This window comes from Sardina pilchardus, chromosome 21 (assembly GCF_963854185.1).
Source record: "Sardina pilchardus chromosome 21, fSarPil1.1, whole genome shotgun sequence".
Taxonomy (NCBI): Eukaryota; Metazoa; Chordata; class Actinopteri; order Clupeiformes; family Clupeidae; genus Sardina; species Sardina pilchardus.
Window position 1 is genome coordinate 1,981,567 of NC_085014.1, and position 24,633 is coordinate 2,006,199.

General features: G+C 39.5%; 2 protein-coding genes across 2 annotated transcripts in view; one reads left to right on the forward strand and one right to left on the reverse strand.

Annotated features, from left to right (window-relative positions):
- Positions 1–21,031, reverse strand: part of LOC134069100 (GTPase IMAP family member 8-like) — a 65,231-nt gene extending 44,200 nt beyond the window's left edge. The window contains exon 1 of the mRNA XM_062524957.1: positions 20,999–21,031. Coding sequence (XP_062380941.1) covers positions 20,999–21,008 — 10 coding nt within the window. The 5' untranslated portion in view covers positions 21,009–21,031. The remainder of the gene's footprint in view (positions 1–20,998) is intronic.
- A 140-nt stretch (positions 21,032–21,171) lies between these two features.
- Positions 21,172–22,807, forward strand: LOC134069057 (GTPase IMAP family member 9-like). Its single transcript, XM_062524905.1, has 2 exons — positions 21,172–21,226; positions 21,580–22,807. Exons 1-2 carry the CDS (start codon positions 21,199–21,201, stop codon positions 22,290–22,292), a joined length of 741 nt encoding a protein of 246 aa, XP_062380889.1. The 5' UTR covers positions 21,172–21,198; the 3' UTR covers positions 22,293–22,807.
- The last annotated feature ends 1,826 nt before the right edge of the window (positions 22,808–24,633 follow it).

Below are 24,633 nucleotides of genomic sequence, written 5' to 3' on the forward strand. Positions count from 1 at the left end.
CCCTCGCAATAACTTGTATGTATGCCCTTAAGCCGCAGGTTCCGTTTGCGGAGTGGGAGGGGTAGAGAGGGAGCAAGGGTGTGTGTGTGTGCGTGCTGGTGTGTGAGATTGGAGTGGGAGAGAGAGGCATGTTACAGGGACCTGAGTGATGTGAATGTAGGCTATATTATAAAGATCACAAAATAAATTTTCTGATCCAAACCACTGTGCAAGTTATTAACCCGCTGCTGTTGTGAAGGAGAGAGGGAGTTAACCCGAGTCAACTCAAGTACCTCGGCCCTGGAGCAGCCAAATATAAGTCTCCCCTGAAATCTCAAACTACTGAGACGTAAACAAAAGTTAACATTGGGCTCCGTACGGTGGCTAGCCTAGGCTACATCAGGTTAATGCGCTGTCAACTCTCATGCTGCGCCGAAACAAGCCGTTTTTCTCACATTGTGTCTCACAGACAAATCCGCCAGTATATTGCTGTAGCCTATGTGAGCCCCAGGTTAAAGTAAAACTTAATAATGTCCAGATTATCCATGAGTTGAACTGCAGTCCATGTAAACCTGTATGGTGGGCTAATGCATGGAGCCCAAGTTGACAGGAACACATACAAGTTATTGCGAGGGAACGCAAATAGTATTGCGAGGGAACGCAAAATTATTGCGAGGGAACGCAAAAGTGCACTCAAAAATATTCACACACCTGACCCTTCACGGGCTCCGTAGTATTGCTTCGGTAAGTACATATTTACTGCAGTTATTACCATTTTATTTTACCCAAGTTATTTGCATTGTTGTTGTATGATTATTACACAGTAATTGTCTAGAAATTACACATTAATTATTTGTAATATGTGGTTTAAAAATATTATTACCATGAAACTGCATATATATATTACCATAACATTAACTACTTATTACTGATCTGTAATGTAAAGTGTTACCGAATTACCCTTGCATGTAAATGCAAAAAGGTTGCTGACTGTGTAAAACATTGTTAGGCCTATTGTTAAAAAGACAACTAGGCTGCACAGAAGAATAGATAAATAACAATAACCCAATTACAATTCCACTGAAATTACTTGGAAAGTCACATTTAAGTGATTTATGAAAATGCATCAAAATTGTGGATATAGGCTATTTTGGAAAATAACTCTTCATTTATTAGAATTTAAAAGACTGAAATGAAGGTGCCTACTGTACTTAAAACGAGTTGCAAGAGCTGACACTTTAGTAGCCTACAGTGACGACTGGTACGGTAGCTTACATAGCCTTCATATCTACACTAATGCAGGTTAAAAGTAGGCCATAGGCTATAGATTTAGACACCATTGGAATACGGAATACAATCTCAAACAACGCCAATCAATCAACAATGATGCAGCAACAGGTAGGATATCTAGCAAATGTAACGTTAGCTTACAGTAGGATATTTTATGTAGGCTACACATATTACAGGATGAGCTAGTATGTTCTTCGAAGTGTTTCCAGGTGTCTGATTGTCCTAATAGGAATGTACAATAAGCTGTTAACAAAGTTTTTTAATTTGTGAATGATGGCGAAAGCTTTAAATGATTGCCTGGCTGGCAAGTCCCTATAGCTGAAACGACTAGCTTGCTAACAAACAAACGTGAAAATGATAGCAATGCAGTTTGTGCTAGAAACGACTGTGATAAGAAGGCTTGTACCTAAATGGTGCAACTAGTTGCTTGTAACTTGCTAGTACTTGTCGTTAGCTAAATACAGTGTTTACGTTGACGTTGGGTTAGATGGTCTTTAGCTGTTGATAACGTTACCGAGAGCAAACCGGTTACTGTAACGATATTAAACAAATCAAATAAGGAGCAGTAGGAGACAAGACGATAACGTCCTGGTTTACAGCAGTGGCATGGTAGAATGTTTTCACAGCTGTTACCACCTGGTGCAGCGGTGGCTTTTGGCTCAAAGATCCTTGACTACTGACAGCTGAGCACTGACGTAACAATTCATCTTTGCCGCCAAAGGGTCTCAACGTAACTCTATGGGAATTTTAAAATATTTTATCGTAAATATCTCTACAAGTATAAAGTTCACAGATGTGAAAAATACATTGGACAAATCTCCGTTACAAGACCTTTGTAGGAGTGTTTGAATGACGTCAAACGGTTAAGTGGTTTTAGCGCTATAAAACGTGGATTTTGGTCGGAGGAAGAATAATAACTATATTAAGAAGAATAGAAATAACAGTACATTGCATTCACATGCAATGTAATTACTACAGTAATTCGCCATTTTTTTAAAAGTTATTTACATTATCGGAGTCAGAGCCATATAGATACATGTATGATATGGCTCTGATCAGAGTGTTCTGTTTGAAGAGTTATTTTCCAAAACGCTATATCCACCATTTTAATACATTTTCATAAATCATTTTTTTTAATTTTGTTTTTCAAGTAATCTCAGTGAAACTGTATTGGGTTATGTTCAGTTGATTTATCTTTACTCAATAAAAACAAAACAACTGCATTTTTATTGATATTACCTGAAATACACAATTAAATAACATGACTTTTTAATATTTTCAAAAATGGATTTATAGCGTTTTGGAAAAGAGCTCTTCGTTTCCAGGCTGCGCACGCAGTTTCATTGTTTATTACGTGTAAATCGGTCTATTGTCTGCAGCAAACTTGTTAAAGCTGTGCTGCTTCTGTGACAGATATGGTGGAAATTGGCCTTAAAGTGTAACTAGACCCAAAATATGTTTTTTGAGCTGTTGGTTGATTGAAATTACTCATAAGTGGTGAACCATACTATTACTATTATTATGGACAAAAATCGTGTTTCCCGAGAAAAGTAACAATTTGCATTATTTTGATTTGGAGATATAGCTCTCTGCACCTTCTACAGGTTGAAACATGCCATGGCATTTCGGCACCCTACGTCTCCAGGTCGTCACAAATTAGGAATGAAACGCCCCAATACCTGCTGCCCTGATTACCTGTGATAAACCATGGGTGCCTCTCATGCAGCGTTTATACGTCCTCCCTCGCTCCTCGGGCCTCGATCCTCACTGATCTACATAAAGAAAGATAGAAGAAAGGATAGACTATCCCACTGTTGCCGCCCCATCATTCTTTATGTATATCAGTGAGGATCGAGGCCCGAGGGGCGAGGGAGGACGTATAAACGCTGCATGAGAGGCACCCCATGTCTGCAGCACTCATTCCCAGATTGACACGAAATCACCAGTGGGTGGAGTTATGGGGTGCAGTCACATTGTAGGGCAACACTAAAGCACTTTTCTTCTGTCACAGGCACGCTATTTGTTTATCCAACATATAACATTGTCCACAGACAAGGTAGAGTATGTGGTAACACTTTACGATAAGGGTACATGAATTCTCATGAATTCATGCATGAATTAATGCATGAATCATGCATTAATTCATCCCTTGATATATCATGAATCATTATGACTTAACATGAATTAACTGATTGTCATTAATAAATTCATGCATAAACAACTCATCATCTTAAGCATTAAGTACGGTTGGCACATCATCATGAATCATGATTAATTAAGCATGATCATGATGACTTTTTGTCGGACAAAATCGTGGACGTCATTGTCATGGAGAAAAAAGAAAAGTTATTACACATGAATTCATGTTAACTAAATGTTACGAGTTATCATGAGTTAATTAACTCATGCATTAATTATACATGAAAATCTCATTAATTAATATGAATCAATTGTCTGTCATTAATGACATCAGTTATGGACAACAAATCATCTTGAGCATTAGCTACAGTGGATAAATCATTAAGAATAATGATCAATTACACATGATCATGTTGATTTCTTGGTTTTTGAAATGTGTTCCAAGGGGTAAGTAAACTATACATTAACTCATCATGAACTAATTCAGATAATTTTCAGAGAATATCGAAGAATCCACATTGTTTAAATATAGGCATGTCCTCATTAGCTAAGCATTATATTTTCATTAGTTAATCATGTCTGTGGCCCCTCAGGTAAAGTGATGAACAGGTTGTTATTAACCCTTAGATGCATAGGCTACCAATACCTACACTCTTCCATGAGTGGGGTCAAAAATGACCCCAATTAGAATGCATGCGTTTTTTGCTGTAATCTCAAATAATGTCTCTCATTTTGGTTAAAGATGATGATTTTTATTATATATTTGTCTAAAATGTTTTTATTTCATGTTGGACATATTGATGCATCACTTTAATTAACATTTTATTACAAAACAGCTTTTAGATAGGCAAAAAAGGTAAACATCCTAAAATTATCTCAACATAGGCGAATAGGGTAAATTTTTTAACTTAGAGATATCTTCATGAAACTTTACCAGTTGAATACTCACATAAATAGGAGAAAAAAACGTATTGCAAGTTTTCTGTATTTATGTTTAAATATGCTAATTAGGTCGTGTCTAATTAAATATGTGCTAATTTGCATATATGTTTTGATGCAAAGAATCTGACCATTGGAAAAAGCCAGGTTGAAAATATTTTTTTTGTAGTGTTAATATATCAAATAAAAAAACATTTACAGAGGTGATTATGAATATCTTCTTTTGTTATCCAGTAAATCAGAAGGTACTGCCAATTGGCTTAAAAAAATGGATTTTTGCCCTATTTTTAGGCATAAAAAGTCATACAAATCAGGCCAAGAACGCTATATCAACAAATCCCTCTGTAAATATCGCTTGGTGAATTCTGCTTCACAATTATAGGAAGAGCGGACATCGAAGGATCAAAAAGCGACGTCGCTATGAACGCTTGGCCGCCACATTATATGATGATACTTAGATTTATGTTGTTGTGTAAAAATAGCCTCCAGGATGGTGAAACTGCTGACATGAGATGTGATAATCAACAGTAAATGTATACCTGACTGCCACAGTTGATAAAAATCAAAAGATCCTAGGGTTAACTTTTGAAATTCCATAGAAAATGCTTGGGGTCATTTTTGACCCCACCTATGCGGATCGGTGGTACTGATACAAAACATTAAATTACTTTAAAAATATAACAGTTAGACACAAATCCAAATGGCCTCATGTCAAAGACAACCTATTTGAGGAATACATAGAAGGTTAAATGAAAAAAAATTAAAATGAAGAAGATACTGCAAGAAAACAACCTCTGGGGTCATTTTTGACCCCACTTATGCATCTAAGGGTTAAAGTATGTACACCTATTAATACCCTGTGGTGACTGATGGAACATAGATGGAACATACAACTTGTAAAAGTTATCTAAATGCATGTCAGTATTCACCACTTTAGTTGAGGGGCCACGAACATGATGAACTCATGAGCAATTCACCGTTAATTAATGTAAATTGACTATTTATGCATGACTATACACTTTCACACATTTTAAAGCACAACCTGTTCTTCACTTTACCTGAGGGGCCACAGACATGATTAACTAATGAAAATATAATGCTTAGCTAATGAGGACATGCCTATATTCAGGGGCGGAGTGGGACACTAAATCCACTGGGAATATTCTGACCACACCGGCCCCCTACCCGCCGCCAGCCCACTGCCGGCCCAACCCACCCATGCCTTGAGCACGACCTCCTTCCGTATATTATAAACACAAACAAAATGTTGGCCTAATGTAATATAGTCAGTAATATAGTCAATTTATGAAGGTCCAGGTCCAGACTTTCATGTTTCAGTTTTACGGGCATTTGCATGCAAAACATGCAATACACCATTTTTACACTAAATTTCTTGGTTGGGAACTGTCCACATATACTGTAATGTTCACATTCAAAAGCATTTTACATCTCTACCTTGCCCTCTCCTTGGGCCTGCTCCTCTCACTGCTCCTGAACCTCTCACTGCTTCACTGCTCCTGCACCTCCTACTGCACCTTTCACTGCTCTTATCCCTGGGCCCATTGTTCTTACCCCACGTACACACTGTCTCCGTCCGTCAACGGATCACGGAGGTTGGATCTGCCGTATGTGTATTTGCATTTACGTGATCTGATTGGCTGACGGATCCGTCGCTGCCTGAAAAGTTGAACATTTCTCAACTTTCTTGACGGAGGCAACGGAGCTGAAGCGACGGACGGACCCACAATGCATTTCGAGTCCGCCCCATGCAAAGTGAATGAGATCCGTTGACGGACGGAGACAGTGTGAATGCGGGGTGACTCTTCCTCATCCAGACATTACAGTATTTGTCTTTTTATGTTTCTGTTTCCAAAAACATCACCTCCTCCTTTTACTGTGTAAGTGTAATGTAAATGTAAAAAGTAACCCCTGCCACTAAGTCTAAGACAAACTGGAATCAGCTGTGGTTGGCCCAATTTACCCAACATCATCTGTGCCAGTTATTCAATTGTTTGTTTATTATCAGCTGAGACATATTGTTTTTGAACTGATACCATTGCAGAAGCAGAGGTTACTAAGGTTTGGAATTGTTTTAACTATTGTGGGATGTCATGTAACATCTGTAAAATAATAGAAAAACGATCCATCATTTTGTTGAGAGGTATAACTTGTTTGTTCAGAAAATGTAAGCATTGTGGAAATGTGTTCACTGCCTGCATATTGTGCGAAAACAACATGAAATGTGTAAATGGTATGGCCACAATGTGTTTTGAAAATGTTACAACTGTTTGGACAAACGCTATGTTAGTCACTGAAAAAAAAACTGTAAGCCATTGATTCGTTTGAAATGTAGGCTACATGAGTTAACACTAGAAGCGCCGGGCCGTTCTGACCCACTTATACCTAGAAGCGCCGCGCCCCGGTCATTTGACCGCTTTGACGACCTACTAGAAGCGCCGTGCTGGTGTGAACTACTTAAAGCGCGGTGAGGCGGTCAAATGACCGCTGAGTCCTTAGACTGGGACGCTGTCACTTACACATAATGATAGCTAGATGGCGCTTTGTGCACGAATCAAATCGTTTCGTCATAGATTCAGTTTGCACTAAGCCATGTCTCATTCGTGTCAAACCGTGTTGATAGTCTGATAGTCTTCATTATGACATACAGCACGTTTGAGGTAGGCTATCTGTTCATTTATTTGTGTTGTTTAAGGTAAAAACTCTGGAAGAGTTCTTTAAGCAAACTTGACTTTCAACTTGTTCGTAGTATTTTTTTTATATAGGCCTATTTCCTTTTTAATAAATATGAATATTAGTTTTTAATATTTTGGAGATTGTTATAAAGATGATTAAATCAATGTCAGAAAGAGTGACCAGGCAGCCAAGGAGGGAGAAGAGTAATGGTCATAGACTTGGGGTTAGGTGGCCAGGTGCAGCAGATGGTAGACTATGGGAGGATGTTAATAGTGATCTTGTCAGCATCCTGGGGCAGCTTAAGGGGACAGCTGAAAGTAAATTAGAGAAAGTGGGAGACATTATCTATAGCTATGGTAAGGAAAGATTTGGGATTATTGAGAAAAGGGCAAAACGGCAACAGGAAGTAGTTAAATCTAGGCGCCAGAAAGAGATAGATAAACTCATTAAGGAGAGGAGGCAGCTTAAGAAGCAGTGGAGAAAAGCTACAGTCGTTGAGAAGGAAGGTATTGACATTTTGCAGGCAGATGTGAGGGGGCGGTTGGCAGTGCTAAGAAGAGCAGAAAATATTAGGAGGAACAGGAAAAAGAAATCACGAGCTCGACTAGCATTCTACAAAGACCCATTTAAGTTTGTTAAGTCATTATTTGTAATGCAGAAAAGTGGTAGCCTTTTGGAACCTAAGCTGAAACTTGAGGAGTACTTAGAGGGGGTGTACAAAGACGGGGAGAGGTTCAGAGAGATGGTGCTTCCCGCTGATATCCCGCCTATTGGTGATGTAAGTAGCCAGTGTGATGACAGTCCACCAAGGTGGAAGGAGGTGCAAGAAGTGATTAAGCATGCAAGGGCCTCTTCGGCCCCGGGACCTAATGGGGTGCCCTACCGACTGTATAAGAGTGCACCAGGTGTTTTGAGATTTCTGTGGCAGTTAATGAAAGTAGTGTGGAGAAAGCAGTGTATTCCTAAGGCTTGGCGTAGGGCTGGGGGAATATTTATTCCTAAAGAAAAGGATGCTGTGGAGATTAATCAATTTAGACCAATTAGCTTACTGAATGTTGAAGGGAAAGTTTTCTTTAGTGTTGTGGCACGGAGGCTGACAAGTTATCTTGAAAGGAATAAGCTAATTGATACCTCGGTGCAAAAGGCTGGAATCCCTGGCTTCTCCGGGTGCTTAGAGCATACCAGCATGATTTGGCACCAAATTCAGTTTGCGAAGCGTGAGAGGAGAGACCTGCATGTTGTGTTTTTGGATTTGGCTAATGCTTTTGGATCAGTACCGCATAGTCTGTTGTGGGAGGCCTTTGACTACTTTAGAATTCCAGGTAGCATTAAAAGCCTAGTGAAAGCATACTTTCTGGATATTCAACTATGTTTTACTACTTCCGAGTACACCACAGGGTGGCAGCAGCTTGAGATAGGGATTATGGCGGGATGTACCATCTCCCCACTTGCTTTTACAATGGCAATGGAGGTCATTATTAGGGCATCAAAATGGGTAGTGGGTGGGGAGAGACTGCAGGGAGGGCTACGCCTCCCCCCAGTTAGGGCTTTCATGGACGACATGACAACTATGACGTCTACCGTCCCATGCACCAACAGGTTATTGGATAAGCTAAATAGCAATCTGCAGTGGGCTAGAATGAAGGTGAAGCCTAGTAAGTCTAGGAGTCTCTCAATTGTCAAAGGGAAGGTAGTAGATAAGAAGTTTGTTATTGATAAGGAGGTGATGCCCACAGTTATGGATAAGCCAGTGAAGAGTTTGGGAAGATGGTATGATGCAAGCCTTAATGATAAGGTACAGGTTGAAGAATTAAGACAGGTCACTAGGCAAGGTATTATAAAAATTGACAAGTCAGGACTACCAGGTAAGCTTAAGTTGTGGTGTTTGCAGTTTGGCTTATTGCCCCGGCTAATGTGGCCATTGACAGTCTATGAAGTTCCTCTGTCAAAGGTTGAAGGGTTAGAAAAAATGATCAATTCCTTTGTGAGAAAATGGCTTGGAGTGCCTCGCTGCTTAAGCAGTGTAGCCTTGTATGGGAAGGGCATTGTGGAGTTGCCAATATCTAGTCTGACAGAAGAATTTAAGTGTGCTAAGGCTAGATTGGATATGACTCTTACTCAGTCTAAGGACCCAGTGGTGAGGAAAGTTGCACCTACAGTTAAGGCAGGGAGGAAGTGGAACCCAGAGCAGGCAGTTAAGCAAGCTCAATCAGCATTGAGGCATAGAGACATAATGGGTCATGTGCAGCATGGGCGGGGGGGTCTAGGTTTAGACATAAGAAAACCTTTGTGGAGCAAGGCTCCTGCAGGAGAAAGGAGGAAAATGGTTGTGGAGGAAATGCATAGGCAGGAGGAGACTGTTAGATGTACCAAAGCAGTATCACAGGCAAGACAAGGTCAGTGGGTAAACTGGGAAGGGGTGGAAAAAAAGCAGATTAAATGGAAAGATCTATGGGGCATGGATGCTGGCAGGATTAGATTTATGTTAGGTGCTACATATGATGTGCTCCCATCTCCCAAGAACTTAAGTCAATGGTTTGGTGAGGATGATAAATGTACACTTTGTTCGGGTGTGGGCAGCCTCCACCATATCCTCTCAGGATGCAAGGTAAGCCTCACCCAGGGGCGCTATACATGGCGTCACAACCAAGTACTGAAATGCTTAGCAGCAGCAATTGAGGATAAGCGGAGAGAAGTTAATTCATTAGCAGCAAGTAAGGATGGTAAGCAAATTAACTTTGTACGTCAGGGGGGTCAACAGCGTTCCACGAAGGCCAGGTGTAAAAACGGCTCTTTAGCTAATGGAGCGGGGTGGGAAATGAAGGTTGATCTAGGCCAGCAGATGGCAGTACCTTCGCATATAGTGAGCACTAGGTTGCGACCCGACCTGCTGCTGTGGTCTGATAGAGATAAAGTGGTTATCCTAGTCGAGCTAACTGTACCTTGGGAAGACAGAGTAGAAGAGGCCAATGAGTTAAAGAGAGCAAAATACACTGAAATAGCAGAGGAGGCAGCGCAGCGAGGTTGGAGTGTGAGATTAAGGCCTATTGAAGTCGGTGCACGAGGGTTTGTGGCCAGATCTGCTATTGGCTTGCTGTCTGAGTTGGGCATTCGTGGACGAAGTCTAAGGCAAGTGGTTAGTAACATGTCTTTGGCAGCAGAACGAGCAAGTGAATGGTTGTGGGTAAGGAGAAACTCTACTTCCTGGGGTAAGGTAAGTTAGCTGGCTTATTTGTTTTGTGTTTGAGACAAGGTGCCTAGGTTTATGGTGTGTTGGTTAAGGTTTTCAAGCTGACCAGTAAGTTGGCTTGTTGCGCAAGCTAAGACCAGCAAGTCGGCTTGTTGCAATGTGGTAGTATGGGTGTGTGTGGTGTGTTGGTTAAGGTTTTCAAGCTGACCAGTAAGTTGGCTTGTTGCGCAAGCTAAGACCAGCAAGTCGGCTTGTGGCAATGTGGTAGTATGGGTGTGTGTGGTGTGTTGGTTAAGGTTCTTAAGCTGACAAGCAAGTTGGCTTGTTGCGCAAGCTAAGACAAGCAAGTCGGCTTGTTGCAATGTGGAAGTATGGAGGCAGCATGTGGTGGTAGCATGTAGCATAACAAAAGCTAAACTAGTGGTAGTATGGAGGCAGCATGTGGTGGTAGCATGTAGCGTAGCATAAGCTATACTAGCTGGTTTGTTTGTTGCAATGTGGTAGTATGGAGGCAGCATGTGGTGGTAGCATGTAGCGTAGCACAAGCTAAACTAGCTGGTTTGTTTGTTGCAATGTGGTAGTATGGTGGCAGCATGGAGGGGAGTGACTCCAGGACGCTGGTTTCACTGTTAAGCCTTCACGAGGTGTCGTGGGCCTAACTTAACGAAACATCGGTGAATGAGGGTGCCCACTTGATAACTCCAATGACATGCTGTATACCATATACTGCTGTGAGATTGGCCATCTGTCTTGTGTTTGTGACCATTGGTTAACAGAGTGGTGGTTAGCCTGCTTCTTTAAGTTAATTTTGGACAGGGGCTTCTTAATGTGTGTTTGCCTTGGATTTTGGCACAAGGGATTTTAACATCTAATCCTGTGTATTAATGTAATGTCACACACGGTAGTTTGAGTGCAGTTAATCTGCGAATAGGCTATAAGATTCAGTTATCGGCTGAAAATAATCAAGTCGTTGCACCTAGTCATAAATGTAGGCTACCGTCAGAATGATCCAAAAAAGTGCTGAAACGTTGACCATTGTGATTCAAAATTGACTTGACTTGCTGTGACAGATAACAGTTTGGTTTTGGAGTCGTGGGAGAGAGAAGTAGCGGGCTTCTGCAATGTTTTCCGAGGGAATAGTGCTTTGGAAGGCTAATAATAAGGTTAATAATTCCTCCCAATAATATCAAGCTTTACACATGCAGTTTAATAAAAACAACTATCTAATCGTAAATTGTTTTTGAACGACAGTTGTAACTGGCAGCTTTAGACCTTAGACACTCTTTAGGGCAAGGGCGTAGGTTTGGTCTCAGCTTTGGGGGGGGGACCCAGAAGTGAACTTTTACTGGGAAGACTGTAATTCGTTTTTGTTTCCGTTTAGTTTAAACAATAGCCTCTTGCGTTTATATTACTATACCCGCGCGTAGAGGAATGTGTGCGGACGACAATTATTATGTAGTATCCACTGTTTAACCACTAGATGGCAAAGTTGTTTCTCAGATAACAGAAGCTACGCATATCTTAGATTTGCCCAGATTATATAGCCTGTTATTTAAGTAACTGTGTATGGGTATGAACCATACTTTGGGAATAATGTCTATACATTTATGAGACATAATACATAAATACCTGAGACTGTGTAATGCTGAACAAACCACAACATTTTATCAACATAAATTATTATGGACATTGTACTAGCAAAAAGTACTGCCACAGGGAAGTACTTTCAGAACTGGTCTAGCAATGCAATGACAGTTCTTCATTAAACTGTGAATTCGGTCTCCCTTTTATTTCTCTGCATTGTATGGGCTACACACTAATACCAGAGAGGGTTAAAGCGGAGTTAGTAATGAAGGATCTTTGCTAATACATTACAGAATTAATATAGAAACGAAAATGACTCAGATTCACTGTTTATTGTGACTGTAAGATTCTAACTTAAGGTAGGCTAATTAAGCCTACTTGGTGACTTGGTAAGGAAACGTTGGCATTCTATCAAGATATATATAGCAACTTCTATGCCACTATCCGTGCTGCACACCCCTGCAATGCTCCTAACCTTAGTTGAAATATTACAGACGCTAGGTTTAGCTGTAACAATATCCTGGGTAACATATAGCCTACTATCACTAGTTAATAATATTTTCCACGGTACAATCTAAATTTGAAAGTCTGGTCACTAACGTTACCACTGCTAGTTTGTTGGCTATAGTTATTTGCTTTGTGAAAAAGCTTTGTGTCCCCTTTGTGCAAAGCTTTGTATGTTCTCTTGGGTGGCATGCCATAGATGATCTACAAAGTACAAAAAGGGACAAACATACGTGCTGAAGAGCAAAGGGAGTGTTCAAATGTTTTACTTTTATGGGGTAACCTACGTGTTGGCAGACAGTGGTAACTTACCGTTATCGTCGACACCCGCACGCACGTTTGTCTGCCAGTCAGACTCTGCTAATCTGCTTTGACACTCTCGCGTCCCGTGCGTGTAGCGTTTTCAGCCAATCAAATCACGGCGTGCCTTGTAGGCTTACTGTCGTGCTGGTGCTGGCCGTCGGAACGCAAAAATAAGTTCGCGGAAATATTGGGGGGAACAATTTTGTCATCTTAAAATATTGAATGGGACTAGTCCCATGCGTCCCCCCCTAAACCTACGCCAGTGCTTTAGGGGAGTCTAACAACAAAGTCTACCTCCCTGCCCCCACTGAAGTTTCGCTTGCCGTGAATGTTTTGGCCAAAACTTCGAATTTCAGCTGAAAATAATTTTTACACACATAGGCTGTGTAAAAATCTTGTAGGGATCTTGTAGGGTCTAGCTACCTCGGAGGGGGGTAGAGACAGAGAGAGCAGCTATGCTTTGCAAGTGCGTTGCAAGATGGCTAGAACTACGGGAAGTTGAATGGGTCGAGATTCATTCAAGATGTCTTCTACCACTACATCGAGTTTTCTTTCCAGTGATGATGTAAGCTATTCTAAAGTTCTTTGAATAATTTGTATGATCATGTATGAGTAATTACTCCTCGAGGAACATAGTGACTTACGTTGTCATGCTTATATTGTTTTTACATTAGCTTACTATCGTAATATTAGCATAGCATCAGCTAACAACTTGACAGGACAGTATAGGCTAATGCTTGTATTGCTCTAAAGGCATGAACTATGTCACTAAGTGCAGTGCTTGTCTGTAGGTTAAGTATGACCGTCTTCCCGCTGCTTCTCTGTGTAACGCCAAATGCAAAAACGCATTTTTCCCTAGCGGTAGTGTTTAGCGGTAGCGGTAGTGTTTTATGTCCCTCTCGGCAGTTCATATTTTTCTATACACCGGAAAGACATGGAAGACTTCCTGTGAACGTCCCTTTCAATGTAAATGCCGGGAAGTAATTCTTCGGCCAGCAGGACGAGTCAGATCATTGGCATATGTTATTTTACACCAAAGAGGATCTATTTATGAATGAAAACATTGACTTGAGGTACTAAAACACTTAAAATCCTACATAATGTACCTTTAAACCACATCATGGCCGACAGTGCGGATAAGATGAGCTTTCTCTCCTGGAAGTATGGACATTAATTTTCGCTCGTCGAAATCAAAGGCAGAAACGTAGTGGTGAGTTGTAAAACAGCCTATGTGCAGGTGCAAAGACCCCACATAAGAGTTCAATCTACCTAAATCATAGAAGCAAGACACTTATCTTTTCTATGACGCCAGAAATATCCTCTTTACCTTGTTCGTTTTTTTAACATTAATTTTATTTAATGAAAACATGTCAGTGAACTATGCGTGACTTTCCCCGTTAAAACCGAATGAAACCTAATTACATTCACGTACCTCTTAAAGTGACAGTCACTCAATGAGACCTACACACCACTCCTGTAGGCTAATGTCATTAAAGACAAGTGTAATCAACATGAAGTGGCCTATTCAAATTACTGATTATTTTTAGCTATAAGTAATTATGCAGATGCTAAAGTACTATTAACTGTTAACAAAATATATATAGTTTATGATTATGAATTCAAAATATGAAATAGAAACAAGATGAGCCATTTTCTGTGGGTTGAGCAGACTAGGATTGCCACTGCTGTGAATGATCTGTGATTTTTTTGGTCACTTTAACCGTGTCCATACCGTTAGGTATGTTATCGATGACATGCATCCTCTGTCAACTGTTGAGTCAGTGACCCACTAGGTCTAAAAAAATATGTTTATTGTGTTTGACGACCCACTAGGTCTAAACAAATATGTTTATTGTGTTTGACTGTTCAGTACTGTTCGTATTTACATCTAAAGCGCAGACATAAAAGTAACTTAAAAGTTACTTTTCTTAGTAACTAATTACTTTTGATATACAGTAACTGGGCAAGTAATTCAATTACTTTCAAAAGAAGTAGCTAGTAACTGTAACTGAATACTAATTTTCAGTAACTTGCCCAACACTGGCTACTTCTATGTAAATTCGTGATTCGGGATTGAGACACACATGTTATCGATTGTGGCGGCAGAGCTGTAGTCCACTGGTTAGAGCTTCAGCCCCTACGCCCAAGAGTTGCTGGTTTGATCCCCGACCTGTGTATGGTAGATGTCCTTTTGAGCAAGGCATCAATAAAGTATATTCTATTCTATTATTTTCTATTCACACAACTACACACACGCTGGCGAATTCGAACATTCTGAAACACGCATATGTGATGAAACATGATGGCACATTCTTCCACGAGTTGCATGTAAACAACAAACCAGCCTACAGCCTATGCAGGGGGCAGAGAGAGGAGGTGGGGGTGGGGAGGCAGTTGTCTATGCCGCAGTGATGTCTGTAGCCTAAGATCATGTCCACACGTAGCAAAACGACCCCCCCTCCCTCCGTGAACTGGTTAGACGTGTATGGGGGAGGGGGAATGATCGGTTTCCAATAGGCTATGCCAAAACAGCCAAAACCTAGCTGCAGCCGCCAAATTTTTCATGGCTGATAATGTATGGCGTTACATTTGTGCCTCAATTATGAGCGCAGAGTGGAGCAATATTGAGCGCAGAAACATATTTTGAGCAAGCACACAAATTATATTTTGAGGAAAAATTAAACTTGAGCACAAAGAGTTTGTAGTTGAGCAAACGGGAATCAATTCTGTGCTCAACAAATGTCTTCGTGAATTCGCTACGGTCAACATGTATGTGCAACAACAGCCCGCCTTTCATTCAGTTTCACTGTACGCGCTCTCATACACAGCTCCCTTTGTTCGCTCTAGCTCTCTCCCTCTCGCTCAAGTTCATCTCTGCGCTCGCTCAAAATCTGTAGACAGCGTTACATTTGTGCCACAATTGCCAACCAATCAGAAGCCCTAAAATTGCCACAGGCCAATCGTGGCTTAGCAACCCGTAACTACTGTAGGCAAGTGCCTGGCAAGCTGTCGAGTTTTTGCCATGTTAACCATAGCCTGTTGCCATTAAGGGCATTTATTTGAATGTGTGGTGTCCCCAAACACATAAAATCACTGTGAAATAACATGTTGAACTATATAAACATGATATAGTTTGGAGCATGTATGTTTCTAACTATAGCTTAAACTGTATGCTTCTTTTGCCTTCCGCCTGTTTCATTCGTAGGTTAACTGTCTATGGGAGGAACCAACGAAACACGAAACAGCACGTACATTCGACTTTTGTTTAAATAACTGTGTTGCAACGTTAACGTTAAATATTCATGCCTGCAATATGCACTCTTAGCTTAGCTTTCCCTGCTGTAGGCTAGCTTAAATATTGATCCTCTTTTGTAAGTCTTTGGATAAAAGTACGTAGACAGTGACCGTAGATGAGAGAAGGCTTTAAAAAATGTCCACTTTCACAATTTTCCCGCGGGGAAGGCTTTTTGTCGACTGAAGAGCTACTTTGATTCGTCAGGTTGCCCGTCAATCAAATTCGGGTGAATCTTCTGATTGGTTGGCAATTATCTACAGATTTTGAGCGAGCGCAGAGATGAATTTGAGCGAGCGCAGAGATGAACTTGAGCGAGAGGGAGAGAGCTAGAGCGAGCAAAGGGAGCTGTGTATGAGAGCGCGTAGGCTAGAGTGAAACTGAATGAAAGGCGGGCTGTTGTTGCACATACATGTTGACCGTAGCGAACACACAAAGACATTTGTTGAGCACAGAATTGATTCCCGTTTGCTCAATTACAAATTCTTTGTGCTCAAATTTCATTTCTCCTCAAAATATAATTTTTTTGCTTGCTCAAAATATGTTTCTGCGCTCAATATTGCTCCACTCTGCGCTCATAATTGAGGCACAAATGTAACGCCATAATAATGGCTTTAGTTGCCACTTCATGTACAGAACATGCAACTGAGTCCTGTGTAGCCTATCGTAGCAACGAGCACAATACTGATGTGGTGTATCCAGTGGGAATCGTTTATAGGCTATCGTTTATTTTTCGTGTGTGTCTCTATGATTTAATTATTTTTAGATGCAAAAAGTTAACTGGCTTAGCCAAAGTTTGTCAGATGGCGGCTCAATTTGGATTAGAAAATGATTGGCTGGCGAAATTATTTTTTGTTAATGGTAGCCTAAACAGTATTGTGATTCATCCGTTTATTTCAGATAGTTTGTTATTAAAAACCATTAACAAAAAATAATTGTTCGTCGACGTTGAAAAACGGTCAGTGAATTCAGTCAATATGAGCTGCTATACTTCGCTCCTGCCGAGTTGTGAACCCGAGTCTCCGGCGTTGCAGTCAAGGGTGTTAACGCTGCGCCACTTGACATTTTACAGGCGATACTTTCGGATAGGTGTTTGACGTGACGTAACTCAGACAGTCCAGCAAATTTGTAAGAAAATGCTTATACATTAGTCTGAGCTTTAAAAGATAGCCTACAAATAGAAGATTAGATATACAACTGTGAATGTACGTAGGCATACGCACCCTACGTACATAAATAGGCTACGACGAAAATAGAATGACCAAATGACCGCAGCCCGGCAGTTCTAGGTATATCTAGGTCAAACCTACATGGCGCTTCTAGTAATACACGTCAGTGGTCAAATGACCGGCGCTTGGCGCTTCTAGTGTTAACTAGCTTGTGATATTTTCCGTCTAGCAAGTAGCCTACGTAGTTGAGCTTTGCGTCAATGTTTTTTCATTCTGTCAAATTTACCTGCACTCGTAATGGCCGTAGACTAGGCTACGGATAGCCTAAATCTGTTTTGAGCATTTAGATGCATGCTCCTCCAGCAGTCGCTTCTTCTTAATTCTGCCTTTTTCAGCCCCCTCTTTCTCTTTCCTCTTCTTGCCTTCCATATTAATCAAGCAAACACCTGCTAATCCGTTCACTATCAAAACGCTACTTTCACGAATAGGCCTACAGGCAAAGGGGCCATGCCATTAGAGGAGGGGCCGCTCATCTATCCCCCTACATTTCTGTAATAGACTTGACCTAGCAAACGTATTTGCCATTCCCAGGAGGCTTTGCTGTTCTATTTTGAATTTATTTGTGGCCAAAAGAGTTAAATAACACTTTTAATTATATGAAGAATTAAATGAAGACACCCAAGGCTACCCACAAGTGCACTGATGGGAGAGAACTGAGATGAGTAGGCCTGTAATTAATATGTAGGGTAACCATGACTAAGGTATATATCGCAACTAAATGGTTTAAATAGTGGTTGGTTTCCAAGTAATTTTGGAATTTCAGGGGATAGAGCACTTGTGAAAATATCTTATGGTTGTTCTAGCGGCCGCTCAGGCACGTCTTGGGTCCGTTCAAATGCAACATCAGGCCGGCCGGCCTGGCGGGAAATGTTCCGAATCGGCCGATTACTACTCCGCCCCTGCCTATATTTAAACAATGTGGATTCTTCGATATTGTCTGAAAATGATCTTTGGAACACATTTTTCAAAAACCAAGAAATCAACATGATCATGTGTAATTTATCATTATTCTTAATGATTTACCCACTGTACCTAATGCTCAAGATGATTTGTTGTCCATACCTGATGTCATCAATGACAGACATTGAATTCATGCTAATTAATGAGATGTTCATGTATAATTAATGCATGAATTAATGAGTTAACTCATGATAATTCATAACATTTAGTTAACATGCATTTATGTAGTATTACTTTTCTTTTTTTCCATGACAGTGATGTCCACGATTTTGTCCGACAAAAAGTCATCATGACCATGCTTAATTAATCATGATTCATTATGATGTGCCAACCGTACTTAATGCTTAAGATGATGAGTTGTTTATGCATGAATTCATTAATGACATTCAGTTACTTCATGTTAACCCTTATGTTGTCCTTGGGTTCAATTTGACCCCAAGCAGTGTTTAACATCATAAAATATATGGTTCACTTTTTTTGTTTTGCTTCAAGTTTCATGACTTTTCCTTATTTGAAGGGTACAACAGAGTAAACATGAAATTTGCACAAAAATATGTTTCCAATGTCCTGTAAAAAAAATAGTTACGTTGGTGGTATTGGGGTCAATTTGACCCCATTTTTATGAAACATGATGAAAATGAATATTTGACAAATTATGGATATTATTATTGTAATAGTATGAGAACATGTAGCTATTATCATTATTTCATATACAAGTACATATTACATATAAGTTATTTTGGCAGGTCTGAAAAAGTCCAAAAAGTCAGCCTTTGGGCTGTTGACACTGGATTGGCCATATTGCCAGTCAGGGTTCCAGGGTTCATAAAGGGGTGTGGGGGGGTGGGATTGTTTTGTAGGGCTTTTGATAGTGGTTATTACACTCTTGTTAAGGACCTACCACAAAAAAAAATTGGGTAAAAAAAATAATTTTAATCATTTTTGAGAGTTTTTTGTAGCTGGGGTCAAATTGACCCCAAGGACAACGAACGTCGTAAGATTTTAGGACAACATGAGGGTTAAGTAATAATGATTCATGATATATTAAGGGATGAATTAATGCATGAATTATGCATGAATTCATGACAATTCATGTACCATTATCGTAAAGTGTTACAGAGTAGGTTGCATGATTTTATGAAAGCTAGTCAAATTTGTAGTTTCTTATGTCTCATTCCATCGAACTACAGATTCGCTACCTAATCTGGTAAATTTACATAGTGCGGTTATAGCTGATAGAGGGCTGCAAACTGTGTCGCTGCAAAAGTGCCGTTCACTCTATTACGAGTTGATGAACCACTGAAATGATTTTGGAAATATTGTTGTGAGGTACAAAAAACTTGTTAGTGTTGCTTTAACCCTCTGGAGTCTAAATCCCCCACTGGGGATTTGAAAACTGTTCCAAACACACATCTCAATCTCTGCTAGTTTTGGTCTTGGAAACATATAAGTGACACCATTAGAAATCTTGGTAACACTTTACTTGACGGGTTCGTTCATAACATATTCATAACAGCTGTCATGAACTGCACATGAAACATTCATGACTGCTTTATGAAACATGACTCAACATTCATACCAACACTTTCATGAATGTGGAAGACAAAACGTCAAAAACTTGTCAAAATAAAAGTCCAACAATCGCAAAGCAGCATTGCTGTCTTTTTTGTTTTAGCCAACCTGATCATGTCACATCTTAGTCAAAGGGGAAGTCCAGTGTCCAGGAGAATTCAGTTTTTTGTTAGTCTGTTTTTTAACTTCTGAAGAATGCATAATTGTCTACACCAATGACTAAATAGATATATAAAACAGGAATGTCCAACCATTCAGAGGTCCACAGATGGTCAGTATACTAGTTCACTCCCCAGTATGATGAATACTTCACAACTCGTATAGTAAAGTAACATTTGAAGTAGACTTCATAAAATATTCATGAGATGTTTACAAACGCTGGAGAGGATTCATAATAGCCTACCCTGTATATGGATTAGATTGTTGGGCTTTTATTTTTCGTCATTTTGTCTTCCACATTCATGAAAGTGTTGGTATGAATGTTGAGTCATGTTTCATGAATCAGTCATGAATGCTTCATATGCAGTTCATGACAGCTGTTATGAATGTGTTATGAATGAACCCGTCAGGTAAAGTGTTATCGAAATCTTTAATCACCTAGTTTCCAAATATATATGTTTTAAAAGAAAATGTATCTATGGCACTTTGTAAAAACAATAAAAGAAAATCCTAGGATTTCAGTACTCTTACCTGCAGCAGGCCCATTCAAAAGGCCCATTCAAAAGGCCCATTCAACTTAATTTGCATTTGAAAGAGACACTCACTAAGTGGCACATTTAGTCTGACTTTTTTCCAATTTTTACACATTTTTTAATGTTCTTGTTACTTATACAGAGCCAACACCGTTGTTTTCAAGGTTCAAACTTCAAAAGTCTTAGCTCGATATATTTATAGTGTGTTTTTTACCTTTGAACTTTGACATTTGAAAATCGTTTTTTAAATAGTTGTGTTTACACTGAATATGATAAAAAGTAATTTCATTACATCCACTTTACTCACATATAGTTATTGTGGAGGACCTCTAGAATATAACCATATGTGCCATTTCTGCACAGACATTTTAGTTGGATGAAAAACTCAACAACACCTAATATGAACTGGACAAACCCCAACATTTTTTTCAACTTTTTGCCAGTGACCGTGCCTTTTAGATCGCCAAAATATAGCCCTTGTGTAGACCGATAATTTATTATGCTACACACTGACAATAACATACAAAATACCTTTCTCTAGTTACCTGATAAACTAACTCTCCAAATTAATCAATTAATATTGAAAGATTATAATAAACTACAACACCATAATCTGTAATGCAAATCTTACCATTTGACATGATGCTGTGGAATCGTGCCTGATCTGCAGTCTGTTTAAAGAACAGATTGCCGATCTGAGTTTATACTGTTGAAGAAATAGGTGGAGCACTGATGAGGTGGAGCATATTGGCAGTGTGATTCTATTAAAGGACCAGCACCGAACATGTGCATTACATTTCTACATAGACATCTATCTGACACAGAGCGAGAATGGGCAGCTCATCATCTCTCCCTGAAGGTATTGCTCTTTAAAAAAAAAAAAAAAAAACATGGATCCATATATTTAGTTTATTTTTAATGGCAACATTTGTCCATGTGCTTAAGTTGTCATTTTAAGTTTGTAGCCATATTCATATGATGTTGAGAATATGGATTATTTGCTGTCTCACAAATACTGCAACAGGCAGTTTAGTAATAGTTTAGTAATACCTATTTAATACCATGTGATGATTTTGATACTATGTTATATGTCATGTACATCTATGGGGGTCTCCGGAGTTTGTCCGTATATTCAGTCAATGTTCAATGTGTGTTTGTGTTTGTGTGTGTGTGTGTGTGTGTGTGTGTGTGTGTGTGTGTGTGTGTAAATAGGTCCTCCTCTGAGAATCGTGCTGATTGGGAAGACTGGAGTGGGGAAGAGTGCTGTGGGCAACACCATTCTGAGGAGGAATGCATTTCACTCAGAAACCTCCGCAAACTCAGTCACTGATGAATGTCAAAGACATAGTGTTAATGATTCAAGATTGCTTGAAGTGTGTGACACACCTGGTATTTTAGACACAGGTCCAAATGAAATACAAATCAGACAAGAAATACTTAGATGTATTAAGCACACCTGTCCAGGACCCCATGTGTTCCTGCTGGTGATTCAGGTGGGCAGATTCACTAGGGAGGAAGAGAAAGCAGTCAAAGGCCTGCAGGAGCTCTTTCATAAAACAGCTTCAGACTATATGATAGTACTGTTCACTCGTGGTGATGACCTGGGTGAACGGAGCATTGATAACTATGTGAGAAATGGCCACAATGAACTGCAGGAAGTGATAAGGAGCTGTGGTGGACGGTATCATGTGTTCAACAACAAGAGCAGTGACTACACTCAAGTCATTGATCTGGTGAAGAAAATAGACACAATGGTGAATGCAAATGGGGGTGGTTACTTTACTAATGATGTATACATAGAAACACAAAGAGTCATCAATGAAAGAGGGATTGACTGCAAAACAGAAGACTATATCAAACCTTCTATCATCCAAATGTGGCATACAATGGTGGCACGTTTTATAATCATTATGCGGGACGACTGAAGATAATTCGATCATGTAACACATTGTTCAATAATGTGATTAGCCAAGTTAAATGGTATTGTTCTATTGATGGATGACCAAAGCGATGAAATTACCTTCCCATAATAATGGCATTTTTATGTAATATCCATTTTAATTTTTAGATGATTTTCTTTGTAGATGATTTTTTTAATTTTTAGATGATTTTCTTTGTAGATGATTTTGGTATGTATGTGCTTGGGGGTGGGGATCAGTTGGTTGGGTAGAGGTGGATATAATTTGTATATTGTCTTTGTCTGGATTTTGTACAATTTGAAAACATTTTTCTTTAAATGTATTGTAGAATATTTTGTTTAATGACATGTTGATTGGAGTTACTCCCCACGAAACAGAAACGCCAAGAAAAAAATTGTGGTGGAATATCCTTATATTATCTGAACATGCATCAAGTGATTCTGTAACATGTCTGTATGAATCTTATGTGATAGGCCTAAAGGAAATCCTGCCACAATGCTTTCTATGTTAATAAAAATGCTGAGAACTATTCTATTGTGCAGACATGTTTCTTTTGATTTACATCATAGTATAGACACAAATTGCTAAGCTAAACAACGACAACGAATTTGCATTTCAAAGAGACACTCACTAAGTGACCCATTTAGTATGACTTTTCTCCAATTTGTAGTAAAACTACTAAATGTTTTTGAATGTTCTTTTTACTTATATGTAAGCTAACAACGCAGCTTGGACTAGCCTACTGCCACTCGTAACTCGCAACAAACAGGGGCTATCTCTCCCTCCCTTGAAAGTCCTAAAAACTTCTGCCTTTAACCTCCAGATTTAGCAGTGGACTGCTGTCGGATTTAATTTGAAGTCGTTGTTGAAGAAGTAGTTTACTGAAATAAAATTGTAGGCCTGCTAACAATTCCAAATCTCCTCTGTCCTTTAAGACACTTGCTAACGTCATCTGACCTCGATGAAACTCATAATTAATTATCGCACCTAACGAAACGACTGATAGAAAGGGAAAGACGACGAGGATGGCTTCCCTTTCTAAGGTGCAGATGAATCACAGTTTGACCGCGACCGTGACATTCCCTAATTTGATTGGTTGATTGTCTTCTTTGTTTACACGTTACTTGGTGATAAGGAATCCAACTGGAGCTGGGTGCCACATGGAGACGACAGGAGTGTAATTACTGTGTTTCACCACATTCCATGCATACAATTTATGGGGGCGATGTTTCACTCATTGCAAAATACAAAATGAAACGGGAGATGACAGCACAGAAAGAATGCACAAAACCATAAAACGATTAAATGAAGTGCTGTATTTACAATAGCGATTGTCTGACGAAATACGGGAAGCATGGCTTCCCTTGGCTTCTGGGAGAAAACGCCACAGTATATAGTTTCCTACTATATATTTATAATTTCCAACTATAAATATAGAGTTTCCTTGGAGATGCACCGATTGCAATTTTTTGGCCGATTCCGATTTCCGATTTTTCATAGAATTTGACCTGCCGATACCAATTTTAGCCGATTCCGATTTAATTTCTTCTAACCACTTTACAGCACAAACAAAGAGTTATTTTCTAGCCTATATTTTCTTTAATACAACATGTTAATATAGAAATGTAATCAACTTATCAATGGCTGGTAGAAAAATGTGAATAGACAGATTTTTCTTCAAGTCTTCTTCAGCTGCAGTATTCCCAGTGTGGGACATTCATTTCACACATACTAATAGAAACATTTTTTTTTCTTCTCACATCCAATATCCAACTGTAAATATCTTCAGAATACTGATAACTGGAAAGCTTGGTGTACATAGGTGCTACATAGGCTGAGATGTTGGAAAATGACAAAGAAAAAAAAATCATTTTGAGAAGCCTTGAAACACAAAAAATGACATACAATGGCCGGGTTTCCCAAAATTGTTAAGAAGCTCTTAAGTGCTAAGAACTTCTTAGGAGCGTTGTAAGAATGTTCTAAGAACGCTCCTAAGAAGTTCTTTGGACTTAAGAGCTTCTTAACGATTTTGGGAAACCCGGCCATTTTCAGTCCACACTCTTCTTTCGCGATTGCTTGCGGATACTAAGGAAGTGTCCATATTTGGATGGCATAACGTCATGCAGGAGAAAAGCAGCTTTCCAACGACACCATGCTTGATAATGTTTTGTATCACGGTTGCGGTAGTTCAAGACACGTTAGAATGCTAACTTTTGGCGAATTTAGAAGAAATATACAGGCGTGATCAGACAAAAGGTAATGAAATAAACCTCTAAATGTGTAAATCGGACTTAGATGTTGTAGTAGTGTGAAAGAATACATGATAAGTTGGCAAACTGAAGCAAAA